Source organism: Aspergillus versicolor (assembly GCF_001890125.1).
Source record: "Aspergillus versicolor CBS 583.65 unplaced genomic scaffold ASPVEscaffold_4, whole genome shotgun sequence".
In the NCBI taxonomy this organism is placed as follows: Eukaryota; Fungi; Ascomycota; class Eurotiomycetes; order Eurotiales; family Aspergillaceae; genus Aspergillus; species Aspergillus versicolor.
In genome coordinates, this window is record NW_024467527.1 from 188,008 (window position 1) to 208,269 (window position 20,262).

The following is a 20,262-nucleotide window of genomic DNA, read 5'->3' on the forward strand; positions in this document are numbered from 1 at the left end:
CTTCTGGTTGACAATGCCAGTTACAGTGAGATACCCAGGTTGAATTAGGATTGGAATTCGGTATTTTTGAGATTAGGAGTTATGCCAGTAGTAGTAGTAGTATATAGCCGGCGGTTAGGATGGATCAATCCAGCGTGACAGTAACCGCGGTCCGCTACCTGATTCAAGGAAGCTGTGTGGTGCAATCAGAGTGAGAAGAGGAGAACCTCGGCCGCGCATGAATTCGACTCCTGTTTCCCCGCATTCCTCGACTCGCAACAAACCAAAGGGCTGATTTCCCACGAGTCATGGCCAGTGACTCTTTATCTTCGGGCGATCAACCTGGGAAAGGGGGCATGCTCTCTTGACCGCTGTCGGCCATATCAAAACCTTCTGGGCCCCTGGGTTTACTCTAAGTTCTTTTTAACTCTCAAGGTTGCGAGACTCTTACCGCACAACATGGCGTCTCAAGGATTCTGGTTCTCGCGAGAAGGTTTGTTTCTCCAGTTATCACCTAGTTCTTGCGCTCGTATCTAATCGTCTTCATTTTTTTTTTTTTCAAATAGGGTTCACCGCGGATGTGGTGGGAAAGCTACTGCAAAGGACCGTTTTCAGCCCCTGGAAGACCGTCCCCCTCCTCCTCCTCGCACATTACACCACAAAAGGCAAAGACACGGCACTGCAGTATCCCAAAGCCTACCAAGCTCTGAAAGTTCTGGCTTCGCTTGCCATCATCCGTCGAGTCAACGCATGGCTCAACAACCGCGCATTGAACAACGGCGTCTCAGACCAATATGACTGGAACAGGGAAGTCGTCGTGCTCACGGGCGGTAGCAACGGGATTGGCAGACAGGTTGCGAACCTCCTCGGAAACCGCGGTATCAAGGTCGCCATCCTCGATATCAAAGCGCCAGAGGACGCCCTCCCGCCCACCGTGCGCTTCCACACCTGCGACATCACCTCGCCAACAGCCATCGCCGAGGTCGCTGCAACCATCCGCAGGACAATGGGCGAACCCACAATCCTAATCAACAATGCTGGAATCTGCAGCAGCCGCACCATCCTCGGTAGCACCGAGTCCCAGACTCGTCTGCAGTTCGAGGTTAACACCTTGGCGCACTATTGGCTGACAAAGGAGTTCCTCCCGGCCATGATCAAGCGCAACCACGGCATGGTGGTGACCGTCGCGTCACAGGCCGGATACACCGTTACCCCCAGCATGGTGGACTACTCAGCCACCAAGGCGGCTGCGATTGCCTTCCACGAGGGTCTCGGCGCGGAGCTGGTTACGCGCTATAATGCGCCGCGCGTGCGCACTGTGCTTATCACACAGAGCTTTGTCAAGACTGCGCTGATTGACAAGTTAACACCCGAAGATACTTTCATTAACCCGCTGTTGCACCCGGAGACGGTGGCGGAGAACATCGTGAACCAGGTTCTGACTGGGTCCAGTGGCCACGTCCTAGTTCCAGGCTCGACTGGATGGATTGCGAAGTGCTTGCGCGGATTCCCGCAGTGGTTCCAGCATCGCATTCGGTTGGATTTGGAGCGTTTGATGCGTGCCGATTAGACCCTTGCTTACTTCTTCCATTTTCGATCTGAAGGCTTGTATCTTTGCTCTTGGTAAATTTGTTGATGGTTGGTCGCGATTGTATATGTTTTGCGGGATGTTTATTTAGTATACCATTTATATATATTGACTACATAGTCCTAATTGTAGTTATTGTTTTCCCTCCTTCTCCCTTTCTTCCCTCGCTTCTTTCTTTCTTTTGGTTTTTTTTTTTTTTTGTTCTTAAACTTCGGGGGTATTAAAGAAGGTTTTTCCCTCGTGCGTTGTATCACATATCATGGGCCGCATGGCATAGCATATAAGTAACTGCCTTAGGCCGCAACCCCACATTCTTCGGGTTTCGAGATCGGGAGAACCATAGTTCGAATCGGAATGAGCCATGGGTCACTGACACTTCGAACTACAGCGTTTCAGATAATATAAACATCACCTATCATTTCATTTATCTGGGGTTTCTGAACAGCTTGGATAATTTACACCCATCTTGTTCGCTGCACCTCCAGCCACTCTCATTTCTGCACGTGCATTCTCCACCGCCCAGACTCACCGCATCCTTCGGTCCTCCCCAATTCATCGCTCAGCTCTACAATTTCTCCGAGTAGGCAGGCAACAAAGTCCAGAGCGACTCATCAGCATTCCATCGCCTGCCATCCTCTTATATTGAATTTTATCATCTTTTCCAAGCATATGCCCCGCACTCTTCACCACAAGCTTAGGGTCACCCGCCATCCGATTACCCAGTCCATCGTGCCATCCCAACCAGATCCGAGGCGCTAGATCGCTAGTGGCCGATTGTCTGGAGCAACCAACCTCCGCTCGGACAAAGCTCCACGGTTCAGCTCTGTTGTTTACCGCCGCCAAAACATACACTCGCCTCCAGCCTTGCCTTGTCGCCTTGTCGCTTTTCCCTCATCCTCTCAACCTTCCTTCCCCTTCCCATTCTTTCATTTTGTAATTCTACCGATTCTATTCATTGTTACTACTATTATACCTCAAGTTGGTTTTCTCTAGGCCAATTGAAACCCACATGATTGCCTAAGAACCCCGAGCGCGAATAGCTCTTTGCCCATCATGTTCAAGGGCCTCTTGGGCGGGGGCCGTTCCTCCTCCAGCACCGACCTTCGCAGCAACTCGAGCTCGAAGGGCGAGCGCCGCCGCAAATCCGGCCATCGATCCTCTGCTTCATCGACAGTAAGCCACAAGTCCTCACGGGGTGACGACCGTGATCGGGGCTTGGGCGACCTGTCCGCCTACTCATCGCCAGGCAGCGCCAGTCGAAGCAAGCGCTATGCGGAAAGCGCAGCAGGCGAGTCTGTTGCTTCGAGCTACGCGACCGCGCAACCGAATTACTCGGACGATCGCATTGTTTCCGAACGAGCCTTGAAGCGCAGCAAAGATTCAGAATACGATGACCGCGACGACCGCGACCGCGACCACTATCGAGAAGACCGTACTAGAGATAAGGATAGACAGCGGAGGCGCACCAGGTCAGAAAGGGAATATGAGGGAGAAAGAGACCGTGATGATCGTGACAACCGCCGCCGGGAGCGCGAACGCGAGCGGACGCACTCTGGTGATGATGCGCACTTCCCGCCTGTTGCGAGCGGTGCGGTGCCGGCACCATTCGATCAAGCTCAAGATCCCTCTCAACCCTCCGCTCCTGAAAACCACAAGCCTCAGTCCGCGCCGGGAAACGTGGATTCGCCCACTATTTACGATCCACATGTTCAACAACAATTTCCAGGACAGTTTCCAACCACTTTTGCTGAGCCTTACCGACCGCCAAACCCTGCTGGTGAAGCGGCCGATTACTATGGCGACCAAGGACAGTCTGTCCAAGACCAACCAGGCGTTCGACCCAAGCCACCGCTGGTTATTCCCAACAGCCAGGCGCACTTGATGACAGCCTCGCCATCCGCGAACCCGCCTCCAGAGCCGAGCAGTGTAGGAGAGGTTGGTGCCGCTGCATCGTATTTTGCAGCTGATCCTGGACTCGACGCTCATACCTCTGAGCAACCTATTTCCGGCCCGCAAGCCAAACCACCAAAGCCGTCCAAGCCATCAAAGCCATCCCACTCTGCGGGTCAAGCAGCAGCAGCAGCAGCAGCAGGAGGCGCCGCAACATATGGGCTGGGAGATTATTCTGCGGAACAAGTTCTAAGTGAATCTCCTACTGCATATGCCACTCCCACAACCACGAACCAAGGCAAGCCACCACATTCCAATTCCCACGGCGTGGGTGCTGCAGTTGGTGGTGTTGCAGCTGGCGCAGCAGCTGGTTACATGTTGAGCCATCACCACCATTCATCGTCGTCAGCCTCTGACCATGTTTCTCAATATTCCATGCAAAATCCGGATGATACCTCGCAGATCGGACAGGGGTATTCCGGCGCGCCAATGAATCCGGCTCTATATGGCGTGGGCGCGGCAGGCGCTGCAGGCGCTGCATACGCTGCTAGTCCCTTGCACCCACACCATGCTGCTATCTATCATGGATCTCCTTTCCAGGGCGGCGCGATGGCCTATCAGCAGCGCCAACGCGGACCATTTGATAAGTTCATTGATTTCTGGCGTGACCCTGAGGGCGTTGGCAAGTTCGAAGATTACACCGAAGAGATTGGGGTTTGCAGATATTGTTTCGAGCCGGGTTCAACCTCCAGAAATGCACCTCGTCCACATAACTATGGGCGTCGCCGGTCGTCTGATCGCATCAGTTCAGGCTCGCGAGTGGATAAACTAAGTCGATATGGGTCCTCGGAGGATGAAGGCCGCCGGCGCAAGTCTTCGAAGTCATCCTGGCTACCAGCAATTCTTGGCGGATATGCCATGAAATCGCTTTTCGACAATAAGGATTTTGATGACTCCTACAGTGTTAAATCCGGTCAAGTCTCCGGCGCCTACCCAGACAGTGACAGCTCCGCCTCGGACAAGAAAAGTCGAACTTCACGTGGTGTTTATAAGCGATCACACCGCACCCGTTCGCAGGAACCTGCTGGTCGGGCCGATTACTATGACTCGAAGCCCAGCGGATATGAAGGATCGCGAATTGCCGCTCGGCCTCGCTCCCGTTCTCGATCATCATCAAGATCCAACCGCCATAGCCATACACTTCGCGACGCTGCCATCGGTGCGGCGGTAGGTGGTGCGGCCATGTCAATGGCTAAATCCCATCATCGGGATCGGAGCCGCAGCAACAGCCCCAGTCGCTCCGTGCGAAAGCCTAGAGGTAGGAGGAGGAAGTCGTCCTCGTCCTCTGGCTCATCGTTTGATAATATTTCACGACCTGCTAAGAACTCGGCCGGCGGTTTTGGCTCCTTTTTCACTGCTTCTTCCGATAATCGCAACAAGCGACGCAATAAGCGAAGCAAGAGCATCTTCTCTTTCAACAATTCTTCTTCATCGTCTCTCGATAACGATCTTGCTTTTGGAAGCGGGTACGCGAAGAAGTTGATAGGTAAGTCTAAGAGACGGAACTCTAAGGAGAAAAAGAACAAAGACGTGGACGCGAAATTGCTGGCGCTGGGCGCAACAGCAACTGCGCTAGCTGCTTCGTCTCCTCGTCGAAACCGCCGGACAGGTGAAGTATTCGTTGGCCAAGGTTCCCGTTCTGGTCGATCGGATTATACCTCATCTGCTAGCAATGATGAAGACTGGGAAGACTTGGACTCGGAGGGCCAGGCGTCTAGTGTCAGCTCAGCGCTTGCTTTCGGTGCTAGTGCAAGTGGAAATTCGTCGGATTCGTCGAGTTCAGGATGGGGTTGGGTCTGGGGAGGCAAGAATAAAAAGAAGTCGAAGAAGCACTCCGGCTCAAATGAGAAACACTTCCCCACCGGTGCCGCTGCCGCCGTAGCTGCTGGGGCGTTGGGAACAGCAGCGTTGGGTTCTGGTTATCATCGGGACAACAAGGCTCCCAGCCAAGCTCCAAGCAGTAGTACGGCGAGCCTTCAGCATGTGGCCCCAATACCCACATCCGACCCTGGCCGTTACGATGCCGCTCCACTATCGTCTTTCCCTCCATCCCAGCCGCAACTGATCCGACCAGGCTCTATCCCTCTTCAACAGCCCCAGCCAGTCACGCCTGTCTCCCAAGCCGTGTACACTACCCAGGGAGCTCCCATCCATTCCTACAGCGCCCCGGTCATACCAGCTTTCGAAAGCCCGTTCCCCTCTTATGAATCCCAGCTGCGGGAGGTGGAGGAGCGCCAGGAGGACCGAGGGAGTTCCCGTTATCCTCAACCTCTCAACGAGCTTCCGAGGGCCGAACGCCGCCATCGACGAAGCGACTCCACTCCTATATTCCAGAGTGATCCCATTGAACCCGCACCAGGTTCAGGTCTGAAACGCCGTTCTACGACAAGGGACCAAGCTTCTGTCTCGTTTAACCTAACCGATGAGCAAGAGGATAAACAGCGACGTACAGAACACCTGGAGAGATTGAAGAACGATTTGGGCCGCCGGGACCGTATCGAGCTCCTTGACTACGAGGAGGATACGAAATCTGCACCTGCCGGTTACGCTTCGAAACGGTATAGGGACACTGAGCCTGAGCGGGAACGTGAGCGCGAACGAGACCGTGACCGTGAATTTGACCGTGAACGAGAGCGGGAGTCAGAAAGCCGCTTCACCAAGGATGACCTGAAGCGCGATAGAGACACTGGGTCTTGGGCTGGCCCAGTTGCAGCCGGAGCGATAGGCGCTGTCGCCGCCTCTACCGTTCTTTCCGGGAAATCGTCAAAAGACGATAGATACGAGGCAAGTGAAAGATGGCGCGAACGGTCGGAACAGCGACGAGCCGAGCGTCGACGTGCAACTGATCCCTCTGCGATGTCTTCTGCTTCATCCGACATTCCGGAGCGACCAAAGCCGCGAGAAGTAGTTGAGGAACGAGCCAGCTCAGCTAGCCCCTCAGACCATGTCAAGACATCGGCTTTCCGTGGCGTCCGTAACAAGAAGGCCGTTTATGATGACTATGCGGCATTCTTCTACCCAGATGAGCTGCGTTACAGCCCTGATTCTCAGAGTCGACGAGAGTCACCCACAATGCCGACGATTGTTGAAATAGAGCCTGCAAGCGAGTCATCTCGGGAAAAGCCGCAGGAGCCACCGTTTGACTCCTCTTTTGAGCCAACTCCTGACTATAGAGGATTCAAAAACTTGCCATGGCCTGTGCCTAGCTTGAGGGTCATCGAGCCAACGCCCCCTCACAGCGTCAGTGGCTCCGTGAGAGGTACATCATCGCCCATAATAACGCCGGCAGAGCCAGTTCAAGTCGAAGAAGAACCAGAACGACCAACTGGCTCTCGCGTATCTTGGGCGGATGAAGACAGACGTCATGAGTATGAAGTCCCTTCTACTTCCTCTGAACGCAGTTCTATCGATCTAAATGAAAGACAACGCGACTCCATTCCCGACGCTACTACTACTCGTGACGGCCCCATCGACTATACATACATCGAACCGTCTCACGCTCATGTGGAAGACACGAACGACGAGATCGAATTTGCCGCCACTGTCGCTGCGGCGACGCAGGCAGCTGGATTTGACCCATCCCTTGTGACAGATGACCCAGTCTTCCGCACACGAACTTCACCTCCCGGATCTGATACTCGCGAAAGATCAATTTCGCCCACCACCAGGGTTCCTGCCCATCCCGAACAATTCCATGGATATGTCGAGGGCGAAGTTGAGACTCCCGAGGCGGCCAAACCCAAATCGCAATTCTTCTCAGATGAAACCATCTTCCCCGGGCCTAAACCTACCTTTTCCAACAGCTGGGCTGAAAGGGGATGGGATTATGGGTCTCAGCCTTCAGCTGAGCAGCCTGTGGTTGAACACATCGACAGAGTGGAGACCGATCCTGCCGATGTGCCACTTCCTCGCAGTGTTATTGAAACATCTGATATCCAAGAGAAACCGACAGGCCGATATCCACGGCAAGAGTCCGACTCCCCTGGTGAAGAAGAGTTCTTCATGCCAGGGGGGTTTGAGCCCGAAGAGTCTGCGAAACCAAAGCGACGCAGCCCTTCGCCCACCACAGATGCCATTCCTCAGTCAACCGTTTCATACTCTGACACAAGGGAATTTGGGCCTGAACCTCTTCGACGAACCGAGACAGAGGGCACCGAGACCGATCAAAATGATGTCGCTGAATCGGTTGTAGGGACCGAAGACGGAACGGAGGGGAAGAAGAAGAAGAGAAGAAAGAGACGTTCAAAGCGCGAGAGTGACACGTTTGACGATACCGCTTCAGTGGCATCCTCCGTGGCTACGGAGAGCAGTGACAAACGCAGGAGCATGGAAGATAAAGGGAAGAAGTCTGGCGGTTTCCTAAGCAGCATTTTCGGATCTAGAGTGTCCGAGCCAGTAGAAAGCAAGAGATCCCCTGAGAAGCCTGTATCTCGCGAGGTTCAGTCTGAGATTGGAACACGCACCTTTGATGATTCCAGCCGCCGCCGCAGACATCGAAGCTCGAGTCGAGGCGACTCGCTGGATGGAAGACGCCGATATGATGACCGCGAGTTGGATCGCGAAGACAACTTTTTGGCGGATAAGGACGTTAATGTGGAGAGTTATAAGTCGAGCAGGCAACGCAGGGAGGATAAGCGGAAGCAACTTTATGGGGATTCGGAGTACGAGAAGGTATAGTTCATAGTTGTTTTCTCTTTTTGCCATGACCTTTGTAAACCATGATGATATTACCCTGTCTATGCCCGTTGAATGTTTTAACGAACGTGATTTATTGATTCATTTGCTAAATAATACTTTCTCTTTTCCCTACCGTATAGGAACCAAGAATATCCCAAGAAAGCGAACGAGACCAGTCTTTTTTAGTCGAGCGCCCCGAAATGCCACCAATGGACGGCGAAAGTGAGTATGATGGTGCTTCGGGGCCATCCTCTTCAATGGATGCAGATGGGAGAGGGTTGGGACTGGGGCCCCTTCCACGGCGGCCTAGAAGTCACTCGACATCACCGCCATCATCGCAGAAGATCGTGACGGATTTGGCTCCAAGATCGGTCTCGCCAGGTCCAACTATGAAGCACGGCCAAGACGGTTTCACAGCACCTCGACGACTATCGCTGTCGCGGTTCGCCGGCTCTCCTACGGCTGTGCCCTTGCACTTCCGTCCCCCGCCTACATCACCACGACTTCAACGCTCGCCTTCTATCAGTTCTCCCACGGCTGCCTCACTTGGCTCTCCTAGCCAGGGACGTCGAAGCCGCCCCAACTCAGTTGAGTTTAAACATTCTCGCGAGATTCGACCTCTATTCTTAGTGGAGCGCCATGGCTCAAGCAAGATGGAGGACCAACTTGGCGATGAGCCATTGCCGTCTCTCCCATCAAGCAAGAGCGCATCTGCAGAGGATCTCACGGTCTTGCCAGATCAGAACACTTGGGAGTCTGCCGAACACAGTAGTCAAATCCAAGAGACTAGTCAGCCAACAGAGGAGCCCTATAGCCCACACGAAGTTCTTGGTTCTCAGCAAAACACTCCTACTCGTGCCACGTTCGGACCTCCACACCATCTATCTCGGAAGCAGGAACTAGGCTATGAGTTCCACTCTCCGTCAGAACTTCTGCAGGAATCAAGCTCATATGGCGATCTGCCGTCATCCCCGGCAATGGAGGCCCTGCCTTCTGCTGAGAGCTCCACGGTTGGAGTTAAAGAGGATGACCGCCTACCACGGGAACTTGAAAGCCTGCCTGCCCTCCCTGACTCCCGCCCCACTACCCCAGACGACAAAGCTATTCCTGCCGGGGATGCGCAACAGCCAACAACCCCCACACAGGAAAAATATCTTCCCGCGACCGATGTCCCAGATTTCTACAGCGGCCCCGGTTTCGCAGGGGTCGTTGACGCCGCCGTAGCCGCTGCACATCCGGACACTGCTCCGTACCCTGACGCCGAGGCCCTTGCAAAAGCTCAACGTTACGATGTCGAAGACGATGATACAGCTCGCACCGTCACTGGCGATGATGTGCCAGCTGTAGAGGACGTTGACGCCACGCCGCCAGGCTCTCCAATAAAACAGCGAGAATACCATGACTCGTTCGCTGAGCGTGCGGCGCCTTGGGGCTTTGCCTCCGTTGTTGGTGCCGCTGTTGCTGCGAATAAGGGCTCTCCTGGAGAAGAACGTCAACTCCCAGGCGACTTCCCTGTTACTACGCCCAGTGGAGATGAGAAAACCCCGTCTGTTGCTGATACAACGGAAGACGAGTTCTTTGATGCTATGAGCCAGGATGAACTTGGTTATGAGGAGGAAGCATGGGACTTGAACCTTCCAGCTCAGCCCACGGAACCTGTTGTCCCAAGGGAAGTTTCTGAAGACCTTGGACCCCACCGCCGCGAACCTGAGCCCGAGCCCGTTCCGGTATCTGAGCCAGGACTCGACGCTGTAAAAACGGAGGGACCATCCGTTACCGAGCAAGGGCCTACAGAAGCCGCGCCAGAAATGACTGACAGGGTGACTGATAAGGCCATCGAAGCGCAATCCGAAGATGTCGACCCATCGACCTCTTCCAAAAAGAAAAAGAATAAAAAGAAGAAGAAGGGGAAGAGCATCGATGTAACCGACCAGGGCGAAGACAAGTCACTCGAGGCGCAAACATTTGATCCCGCACCTTTAACACTCGGAGTGGATGAGAAGAAGGACGAGGTTCAGACCCCGGCTCCTGAACAGGTCCAGATGAGCGGAATACCTGCAGCTGAAGAAGGCATGGCGGGACAGGTCGCAGAGCCAGAGCGGAAACTTTCTGTTGATACGGACGATAATTTTGAGGACGCTGAAATGGGCCCAGTTCCTGAGCTTGTAGAGGAAACGCCCGTACTGGATGAGGTCGTTACCGTGCCCGAGCAAACTCCGACAACCGACCTCGAGCGTCCAAGTGAAGAGAACCGGTCCATCCCGATGGAGGAATCCCTGTCTATTGAGCAGCCCGCAGAGGAAGTTGCGCGAGAAATTCCCCTAGAGACCACGGAAACGAGCAACGTGGTAGATCCCGAGCCGACTCTGCCTGAAGAGCCTGAAGAGACTGCCAGCGACGCGGGCCTCTCCAAAAAGGCGAAGAAAAAGAAGAAGGCTGCTAAGGCCAAGGCTGCCGCTGCCGCCGCCGCCGCCGCCGCCGCTGTGGGCGTGGCTGTTGAAGAGGCCGTACCGACTGAGGAGTTGTCTGCTCAAGCTGAAGACCCTGTTGCTTCTCAAAGCGCTGAGCCAGAGGTGCGGGAAGAAGATTTGGAGCCGACGGATGCCACGCGATCAATTGAAGATGTTGCACAACCAGCCGAACAACCAGAGGGATTAGTGCCCGAGGAGCCTCTGCAACCAACTGAAGCGGCTGAGGGTGTCTACGCCCCACCTGAGGAACCATTCGATCGTGTGCCCGAGGACATCTCTCCTGAGCGGGAACTCAATGAGCCTGCGGTATCAGCCGAGCAACCAGCTACCGAATCTGAGCAAGTGCATATCCCAGACGAGGGAACCCAAGAGAGCTCTACAGCTGCCGATGTTGCGGCTCCCGCCGACACCGACCCTCTGCCTGAATCCAACGAGCCGGAGCAAGAAGCTGATGCTCCACTTTCACGCAAGGCCAGCAAGAAGGACAAGAAGAAAAAGAAGCGCAAGGGTGCCGTGGAAGCCGAGCCTGAAGCTGAGGCAGCAGATTCTCTTCAGCCCGAGCCTGAGTCTTTGGCAAAGCCTGAAGAGGGTGTTGAAAGGGAACTTCCTCCTGGTGAAGACGACTCCAAAATTCAACCGCGGGAAGACATTTCTGGAGATTTCAAGGAGAATATAACCGAGTCAGTTAAGAATGAAGAGGTCGCACCAGAATCCGCGTCTGATACGGTGGCCTTGGACCCAGCAGAGCCAGCAGTTGCCGCCATTGCGGCCGCCGAAGAGTCCAAGCAGCAAGAACAGGATGACACTCTGGGAAAGGACAAGGACACCTCTGCTGAAAATGCTGTGCCAGAAGAGCCTTTGGAAGAATCAACCAAGAAGACTAAGAAGCAGAAGAAGAAGAAGAACCGCAAATCCACGAGCGCTTCTGAATCGCAGCTGGACCCTGAGCCTGAAATGAAGCCCGAAGACATTGCAACTCGGCCTGAAACAAGCGATACATTGCCACCTCTCGATGACACCCAACAACAACATGAAGTGGATACCAAAGATGAGCCTGCCGACACTCAGACTGCTGGTACTATTTCTGAACAAATCGAAGGTGAACCAAGTCAACCGGTGGAGTTATCCGAGACCAATGATCGCGGACCACATGTGCTTGAGCAACCAACAATCGACCCTGAGGAGGGGGAACAAACGTCAACAGAGAAGAAGAGCACAAAGGAGGACAAGCAAAATGTTTCCAACGCACCCGAGGAAACCTCGCTTCCCGACGTTGTTGAAGGCCCAGAAGCCCCTGAGCCCTCGCTACCCACCACGGAGGCCGGCCCTGAAGTCCCTATCAAAGCTCCTACAATTCCAGATGAACCCTCGACAACTGCATCTCAAGATCCAACGGAGGAAATGTCGCGTGGGGTGGAAACAGCCACCGAATCGGGCGATGTCGCTATTCCTGAAAGCCAGGACGCCGCCGACGCTCCGCCAATGACAACCGCTCAGAAGAAAAAGGCGAAGAAGGAAAAGAAAAAGAGGGAGCGCCAGTCATTATTGCTTGGGGAATCAGAAACCCCAGCTACTGAGGCTGTTGTTGAAAAGGAGCTGGCCGAAGCTCCTGCTCAAGAGCTTATACAGGAGCCGGAGGTTGTAACTCCCGACCAACAAGAAGCTGTTTCAAAAGCAATGGAGCAAGAAAGCGAACAGCAAATCTCTCAGCTACCTGGTGAACAAGTGGCAGGGAAGATCTCGGAGCAGCCTGGGGATGGATTAGTTGCAACGGAACCACCAACAACCGAAACCACAGAGACTGTACCAGAGCCTGCACAGGACACAACTACCGGCCACATTGAAGAAGAACCTCCAGCAATAGCGGACATAGAAGGACAAGAAGGTAAGGCTATCGAGCTGGGCGTCCCTGCCGTACCCGAAGAGCCAACCGAACCCGTTTTTGAGGATGCTCAGCCTGTCCAAAGTGAGAGCACAAGAGATATCGGGGAGCTTGCAGAAGATTTAGCCTCATCAAGGACCGATGACCAGCCTGGTAACGAGCAGCCCAAGGACAATTTACCTTCTGATGTTGATGCCACAACGATTGAGCCAACGGAAGACATCCAGCAACAGACTACGGAGGAAACTCAAACTGCCACTGACCCTGTTCTAGAAACTCCAACGGAAGAGACTCAGCCCACTTCGAAGAAAGACAAGAAAAAGAAAAAGAAGAAGAGACAGTCTGGATCCGTTGAGACCGAGGCTGAGGCTGAGGCTACTTCCGTAAAGGATGAAGACACTGCCCCTGTGATTCCTACCGAACTACCTACCTCTGATGCACCAGCCACGGTCGAGTATGTGCCAACTGAAAGTGCAACGAAAGAGGAAGTGGTGACAGAGTCTCAGCCGGAGCCTGCTGGCACAATGCAAGAAATACAAGAGACTGAGAAGGCCGAGGAGCTCTCGGTTCCTACCGAAGATATTCCTGAAGCTTCTGTCGAACAGCATGGCTCCGGTTCTCAGGATCGAAGTATCCCCGAGCTAGAAACGGAGGAAACTTCCCTCGCTGAGGTGCCAACTCCAGTAGATGCCGAGATTCAGGAGCAGGAGAAACCCGCAGAAGAGACTGAGACAGCAAGCTCAACGAAAAAGAACAAGAAGAAAAAGAAGAAGAGTCAGTCTACCTCTGTTGACGAGGAAAAACCTGCGCCTGAACCAGAGCCTGTTTCGGAGAAACCTGCTGAACCGGTCACGGAAACTGCGTGGACCACTGTACCAGAAGAGGCTGCTGTTGTTTCTGCTGCTGCTCCTACTGTTGAGGAGACTCAACCTATTAAGGAAAATCCTGCGCCAGGGTCAGAGGAGCTGGAGACCCAGGATCTGCCCCCGGCCGAGGAGGAGTCAAAAGCTTCGAAGAAGAAGGCTAAGAAGGACAAGAAGAAGCGCAAGTCCGTCTCATTCGCAGCCGAGGAGACATTTGAGCAAGATGTTGAACCTTCGGAGCCCGTCAAGCACACTGATTCTGCAGAGGTTAAGGAACTAGAGCCAACCGAAATTCCTGTTGAAACCGAAGCAGCTGACAAGCAGAAAGAGGTGGAAGCTCAAGAGCGTGAGCTAGAACCAGCGGAGCCAAGTGAAGCCATCCCAGATGCAGTGCCGGAGATAGACGTGGCCGGGGAGTCTAAACAAAATGAGGAAGCACCCGCTCAAGCTGAGATCCTTGCAGAAGCGGAGTCTGCCGGTAAATCTCTTGACCAGGGCGAGGGACTCAGTGTGGGCGAAAGCCCTTCTGAGGAGGTAGTCAAAGAAGAGACCGATCATTCGCTTCCGGCGGAGGAGTCTACTCCTGTCGCCGAGGCTGAAGTGATAGACGATTTGGAAAAGCAGCCCGAATCGATTGAACCCCAGGCCGCGCCCGAAGTTGCAGAAGTTGCAGAGCCAGAGACGGGATCGTCCAAGAAAAAGGATAAGAAAAAGAAGAAGCGCAAGACACTAGAGTTGAAGGAGGACGAGACCATTGATTCTCCCGAGTCTTTAGACAGCGTCCAAGAACAGGTGGAAGCCACAGTTGCGCCCTCTGATGTTAAAGAAATCGAAGAACCCGTACAAGAACATGCAGAAGATCCTGCGCCAGGACCCGAAAAGCAGGAAGAAGACGAGCCCAAATCTGCGAAGGCAAAGAAAAAGGCCAAGAAAGACAAGAAACGCCAGTCCAAACTCCTAGCCCTCGAGAGCGAACCCTCGACTCCCACCGAAACCGCCCAAGACCCGTCCGACGACAAACCTCGCGACCCCGAGGTGTCAGCCGAAGAAGTGGCACGCGAGACAAGTAAAGACCAGCAACCCACTACTTTGGGCTCAGATGCACCCGCCGAGACGGAAATCTCGCCTGTTGAAGATAACGGTAAAGAAAATCAGTCCCACGACACCGAACACCACGGCGACGACGATAAAGATTTGACTTGGACTGATAACGATATGTCTTCGCAGGTAGAGAAAGAGCGGCAGCAAACGGCTTCCACGGATCCGTTGTCCGAGCATAAAATCGAGTCCGAGAAGGTGGAGGCTACCATGCCTGAAGATGAGGTGGTAGAGGAAGGTCAAGAGGCTTCGGCCAAGCTTGAGCCGTCGGATGAGATTTTTACTGAAGAGAGAGGTGGCAATGATATCGAGATGGTTCAGAATCAAGAAGTAGAAGAGGTGCAAGATGAAACGGCACAGACGGAGCACAACAAAGCTTTGGAGGAAACGGCCGTCGAACCTAAGACAGATGACAATGATATTCCCGTCAGCACTCCTGAGGCAACTAACACCATGGAAGATGGGAAAGAGGAAGAAATTGTCTCACAGCCAGCTATCGAAGCCGAGCCCGAGAAACCAGCGGCCCATCCCGACGAGCTTGAGTCAGCTATCCCATCAAGAAAGCTGAGCAAAAAGCAGAAGAAGAAGCAACGTCAGGCGGAAAAGGCTGCTGCCCAGCAGGAGCCAGAACAAAAACAAGAACCAACGCCCGAGACGGAAGCCGGGGATTCAGTCACTGTAGAGGAAGCAAGCCGTGAGCCTGCAGCTTCCGAAGAAGCCCAAAAAATGGCTACAGTGACGGGAGATCCTGGTCCAGAAGAACAGGTTACAGTGGCCGCTACCGAAGATAGCCGAGAAGTTCCAGGTTTGGAGACTACAGACGATCCTTTAACTACTGAGGTCGCGGCCCCTGAAGAAGGGCAGGCTACAGCTTCGATACCAGAAGACGGCCTCCCGCAAGATGAACCGTCAAGGGATGTTGCCGAGGATACTCAAGAAGCCGCTGGTTTAACTACGATGGAAGAGCAGCAGCCCGAGCACACCGCTCCAGAGTCTACCCATGACACGACTACATTGCCTATCTCTGAAGACGTCACACAACAGACGGAAGAGACCCCCCGAGCTGTTGATGAGGGTGTCATCGATGAAGAGTCTGCTGCCTTAGGAACTCGCGATGTGCCTGGAATTCAAGAAAACTCCGAAGAGTCTGTAACCGAAGAGCTTGCAACTGGGAAAAGCAAAAAGAAAAACAAGAAGAGCAAGAAGAAGGCTTTAATTCAAACTGCAGACGCAAGTGAGATTACCCCATACGAAGAGCCTCCTGTGATGGGTCCTGAAGCTGCAGTAGAAACAGACCTTACTGGGGATGTTCCCGAAGTTCAAATGCAGGATGCACCCCCATCAGAAGTCACCCAACACAAGGATCAGCTAGATGTCACCATCGGGGCTGAGGAAGGTGCTCCTCAGCCTCAAAAGGAAGAGCCAACGGAGTCCGAGGCTACCAGGGAACAACAGTTTGAAAACGTACCTGAGGTTTCATTTGAGACACCCGCAGAAGACAAGTCTCCCGCGGAGCATCCTGAAGAGCCAATGCTGAGTCGCAAGGAATCTAAGAAGAAAAAGAAGAAGGCTAAGAAGCAGGCCAAAGAGCAAGAACAGCTAGACGAGTCCTCCGCCCCCGGAAATGCGGAAATTGAAGTTGAGAATATCAACCCAGCAGACGTTGCTGAAGCGGAAAGTCTACCTGCTGTGGAAGCTGTCGAAGCTTCCGAAGTTCAGCGAAGTCAAGATGAACCAACTGAGAAGGCTGCATCTGAACCTGGGGATGATGAGAGGAAAGCAGAGATGGCACTGGAGGAGCCCACTCACAAGGAAGCTGAGGTGAAGACGGGAAGCGCGGAGACTCCAGTGGACACAGAGCAAGCAGATATGCCGCGGGAAGTTCCCGTCCAAGAGATTATCGCAGATGAGGCTGAAAGGGATATTTTGCCAGAAGAGCAAAAGGTGGAGCCCAAAATGCAGACACAGAACGCTGAACCCGCCGTCGAAAAGGACGACATAGCGGCGTATACAGACGAGAGTCGTTCAGTTGAGCCCGAGACTGTATCTGTGCCTGTATCAAGGAAGTTGTCAAAGAAGGAGAAGAGGAAGCTCAAGAAACAGGCTACGTCGGAGGAACCTGAGGAGGAGCAGCAAGCAGCCGAGGTAGAACCCAAAGATAACATCACTGTCCCACAGGCTACATTGGAGGTGCCAGACACGCCACAAGAGCCAGTAGTGACAGAAGAACCTATTGAAGCTGTGAAGGAAACCCCGGTATCACAGCCTGAATTGGAGCCCGTTTCGATGATCGAACACGAAGCAGGTACCTCTCGGGAACCAGGAAATGAGGCCCTAATTCCGTCAGGCAATGAAAACTCGAAGGATTCGGCAACCGAGCCACCCAAGAACGAAGATCCTCCGCTCTCAAAGAAGCTTTCCAAGAAGGAGAAAAGGAAGAAGCGCAAGGGAGCAAAGACTGAAGAATCCCAGCCTGAACCCGAGCCCGAGCAGTTGGCAGAACCCGCCAGCCTGCCTGGAGAGCAACCCCACGAGAGATTCCTCGAGGCAGGTGATGTTCAAGAAACAGAGCGTCGAGATGAAGACGCATGGCCTTCGATAGACTGGGAGAAAGGTAAGGTCGATACCGTTGAACAGTCTTCCCAATCGTCCCCCGAAGCTCATGCGGGTGCATTTGTGCCAGAGATTCCCGAGTTCAAGGAATCTGCTATCCCCGAAGCCCTTCTGGAGCAGCCAGAAGAGACTCCAGAGGAGGCAGTCAAAGAGAGCAGAGCTCAACCGGTGACTGGAACTATCGACCGAGATGTCGCAACAAGAGACTTCAACATGCCAACCACGGGTTCGGCGCTCAACACCTTACACGACGTGGAGTCTATAGATGAGAAGAAGACGGAAGAAACCAAGCCAAGCAAAATCGCCAACATATTCCCCAACCTTGAGCGAGGGCTCTTTCGTCGACCAAGTCCAACACAGCCGGTAAAAGATGGGGCTGAGGAAGAGACCGTGGCACAAGCAGCGAGTCGCGACAGCGCGATCCAGGTCTCGGAGGCTCCCATCGCCAGAGAGGTAGAACCACAACTGGAGGTTAGGGATAGCGGGTATATTGCTAGTCCCGCACTGGCTCAGGATGATGCATACGGTGCTACTGCAAGAGAATTGCCAGATGCAAAGGTTGAGGCCGAGTCTCTACCCAAACGTCAACCAGAGATTTTGGAACCGGAATCTCAACCAGCTGAGCCGACTACTATTCCAAGCCCAGCTGAAGAAGATGATGTCTTTGGGGCTACGTCTACGAAGGAGCTTCCAAACCTCAAAACCGACTTCACATCGGAGCGTCAACCACAGATTCCTGAGCCTGAGGAATTTCGATCCGTTGAGCAAGATACATGTGAACTTCGTCGCTCACCATCAATTCACGGCCGACATGACCATCCACCGCTACCTTGGTCTCTTGATGAGCCTGCGCAAGCTCAAAAGGCACGAGATATCTCGCCTCCCACGCAGCTCCCGCCTATCGCGGAACAGGAACCTGAGCGATCCATGGTCCGGGACGGGACGCCCCGACTGGAGATGAAACCCGAGCATGTACTTCCACGACCAGAAACTCCAGTCAGGAAATTTACGGAGACTGCGCTGGGACGTCGAGCATGGCCTTCACCTGATAACTCGAACGATGACTGGGAGAAGATACAGAAGCCCAGCCCAAAGGGTCTCTCCCCAGAGCGAGGACTACGGTCGGAAATCCTCAAAACGCCAGAACAAGACAAGCCGGTTCTCCGACCAAGCAGCAGGCCTGGAAGTGCCACGAGCAGCACGCATTCACTGCGACGGATCGTGCACAGCACTAGTGGAGATCTGCGAGCGGCAGCACTTGCAGCCAGCCCAGCGGTTGCGCCAGCAACAGAACGCGAGCACCAATCACGACCAACCACCCCCCAGCCATCTCAAGGTCCCACCGACCTGAACGTCGGAGAGATTGCATCTTCCTCATCCTACGATCCCGTCACTGACAAGGGCAAAAGGCCCGTACGCAGCATGACAGACGTATATGTAAGTTCTACAATTTTTATTCCTTGAAATTTTGGATGATTTGATGGTTTGGTTGTTTGTATTGATGCTAATCGTGTAGGAGGGCTGGGGTGAGACGCCGACTTCGCCCCGGTCGCCTAGTCGACCGGCCAGCATCCGGCACCGCCGAAGTATGCAACACCTTCAAGAACTCGAATTCCGTCTCGAGAATCTCATTCAAGAAAACCGTGATATTGCCGCTGCTCGCGATGCCGCCGAAGATAGACTACGAAATGCCAGCCTCGCTCGTCGGAAGAGCGATCAGGCTCTCAACACACGGGATGCCGATCTGCGCGACCGGGAGGCGGAGCTCGAACAACTCCAAGAATCCGTGGAATGGTTCCAAAAGGAGGTAGCTCGGTTGAACGAAGAAAACACAGGGCTAACGACCACGAATACCGCGCTCATTGCTACCCACGCACAAGAAATCCGGAGATCGCAACAAGCAGCAGCGCGCGAAGTTGAGCAATTACGGTCGCAAAACGAACGTCTGTCTACCGATGTACACGAACAAATCAAAACAGAGATTGAAGCAGCGTTGGGACAAAAGAATGCGGAACTTCGTCGACTGCGCGAGGAACTTGAGAGCGCACGAAACAAAGTCAAGGAACTTCAAGAACAAATCTCGGCCTCCATGAACGACAATGTCATCGCCTTCCGAGGTGAGGAATACTTCGAGGCAGCATGCCAGAAGCTCTGCGGCCACGTGCAACAGTGGGTTCTGCGCTTCTCGAAGCATTCCGACCACCGCCGCTGCCGCAGACTCGTCGAAGTGAAGGATGAGAAAATTGCGGACCGGTTCGACAATGCCATCCTAGATGGATCGGATACAGATGCCTACCTTGGCGACCGTGTCCGTCGGCGCGACGTATTTATGTCTGTTGTCATGACCATGGTGTGGGAGTTCGTCTTCACCCGTTACCTGTTCGGCATGGACCGCGAACAGCGACAAAAACTGAAGTCGCTCGAGAAGCAGCTTATTGAAGTTGGACCACGCAACTCAATCCACCGCTGGCGAGCCACCACGCTGACTCTGCTCTCACGGAGACAAGCCTTCGCCAAGCAGCGCGAGAGCGACACTGAAGCCGTCGCGCTGGAAATATTCGATACGCTCTCCCGCCTTCTTCCTCCTCCAACTAATGTGGAATCGCAACTCCTGGACTCGCTGCGCAAGGTCCTTCGCGTGGCGGTGAGCTTATCACTCGAAATGCGCACACAACTAGCAGAATACATCATGCTTCCACCGTTGCAGCCTGAATTTGACACGAACGGCGACCTCGCCCGCCAAGTATTCTTCAACGCGTCACTCATGAACGAACGCAGTGGCGAAACCACCTCTAACGAGGAACTCCAATCGCAGAACACGGTCGTCCGCGTTGTGCTGTTCCCGTTGGTCGTCAAGAAGGGGAATGACGCCGGTGAAGGTGAAGACGAAGTTGTCGTCTGCCCGGCTCAGGTGCTCGTCGCTCGGCCAGGCAAGGATAAACGACTTAGCAAGATGGCCAGCGGCGACCGCATGTCTGTTGAAGCCAGCCGGTCGGTGCACAGCATCGCGCCGTCCACCATGGACATGAGCATGAATATGAGCATGAGTAATGTGATCTAGGCGTCACACTAGACCATTACTCGGCTCACTCCAGCTCAAACATGTCGTTTCTCGGGAAGGGAAAATGATATCTGGTTATG

The 20,262-nt window shown here is 53.8% G+C and overlaps 3 protein-coding genes across 3 annotated transcripts; all 3 read left to right on the top strand.

The window, feature by feature from the left end:
• Nucleotides 1-438: 438 nt before the first annotated feature.
• ASPVEDRAFT_52085 (short chain dehydrogenase/reductase family protein) lies at nucleotides 439-1,549 on the top strand (the record flags this gene model as incomplete). Its single annotated transcript, XM_040814575.1, has 2 exons — nucleotides 439-472; nucleotides 546-1,549. The coding sequence occupies 2 exons, from the start codon at nucleotides 439-441 to the stop codon at nucleotides 1,547-1,549; spliced, it is 1,038 nt and encodes a 345-aa protein (XP_040666813.1).
• Nucleotides 1,550-2,620: 1,071 nt separating this feature from the next.
• lah (involucrin repeat protein) lies at nucleotides 2,621-8,194 on the top strand (the record flags this gene model as incomplete). The annotated part of the gene is made up of 2 exons (XM_040806683.1): nucleotides 2,621-6,207; nucleotides 6,307-8,194. 2 exons carry the CDS (start codon nucleotides 2,621-2,623, stop codon nucleotides 8,192-8,194), a joined length of 5,475 nt encoding a protein of 1,824 aa, XP_040666814.1.
• Nucleotides 8,195-8,583: 389 nt separating this feature from the next.
• Nucleotides 8,584-20,182, top strand: ASPVEDRAFT_82597 (uncharacterized protein; the record flags this gene model as incomplete). The annotated part of the gene is made up of 2 exons (XM_040817223.1): nucleotides 8,584-18,558; nucleotides 18,638-20,182. The coding sequence occupies 2 exons, from the start codon at nucleotides 8,584-8,586 to the stop codon at nucleotides 20,180-20,182; spliced, it is 11,520 nt and encodes a 3,839-aa protein (XP_040666815.1).
• Nucleotides 20,183-20,262: the final 80 nt, after the last annotated feature.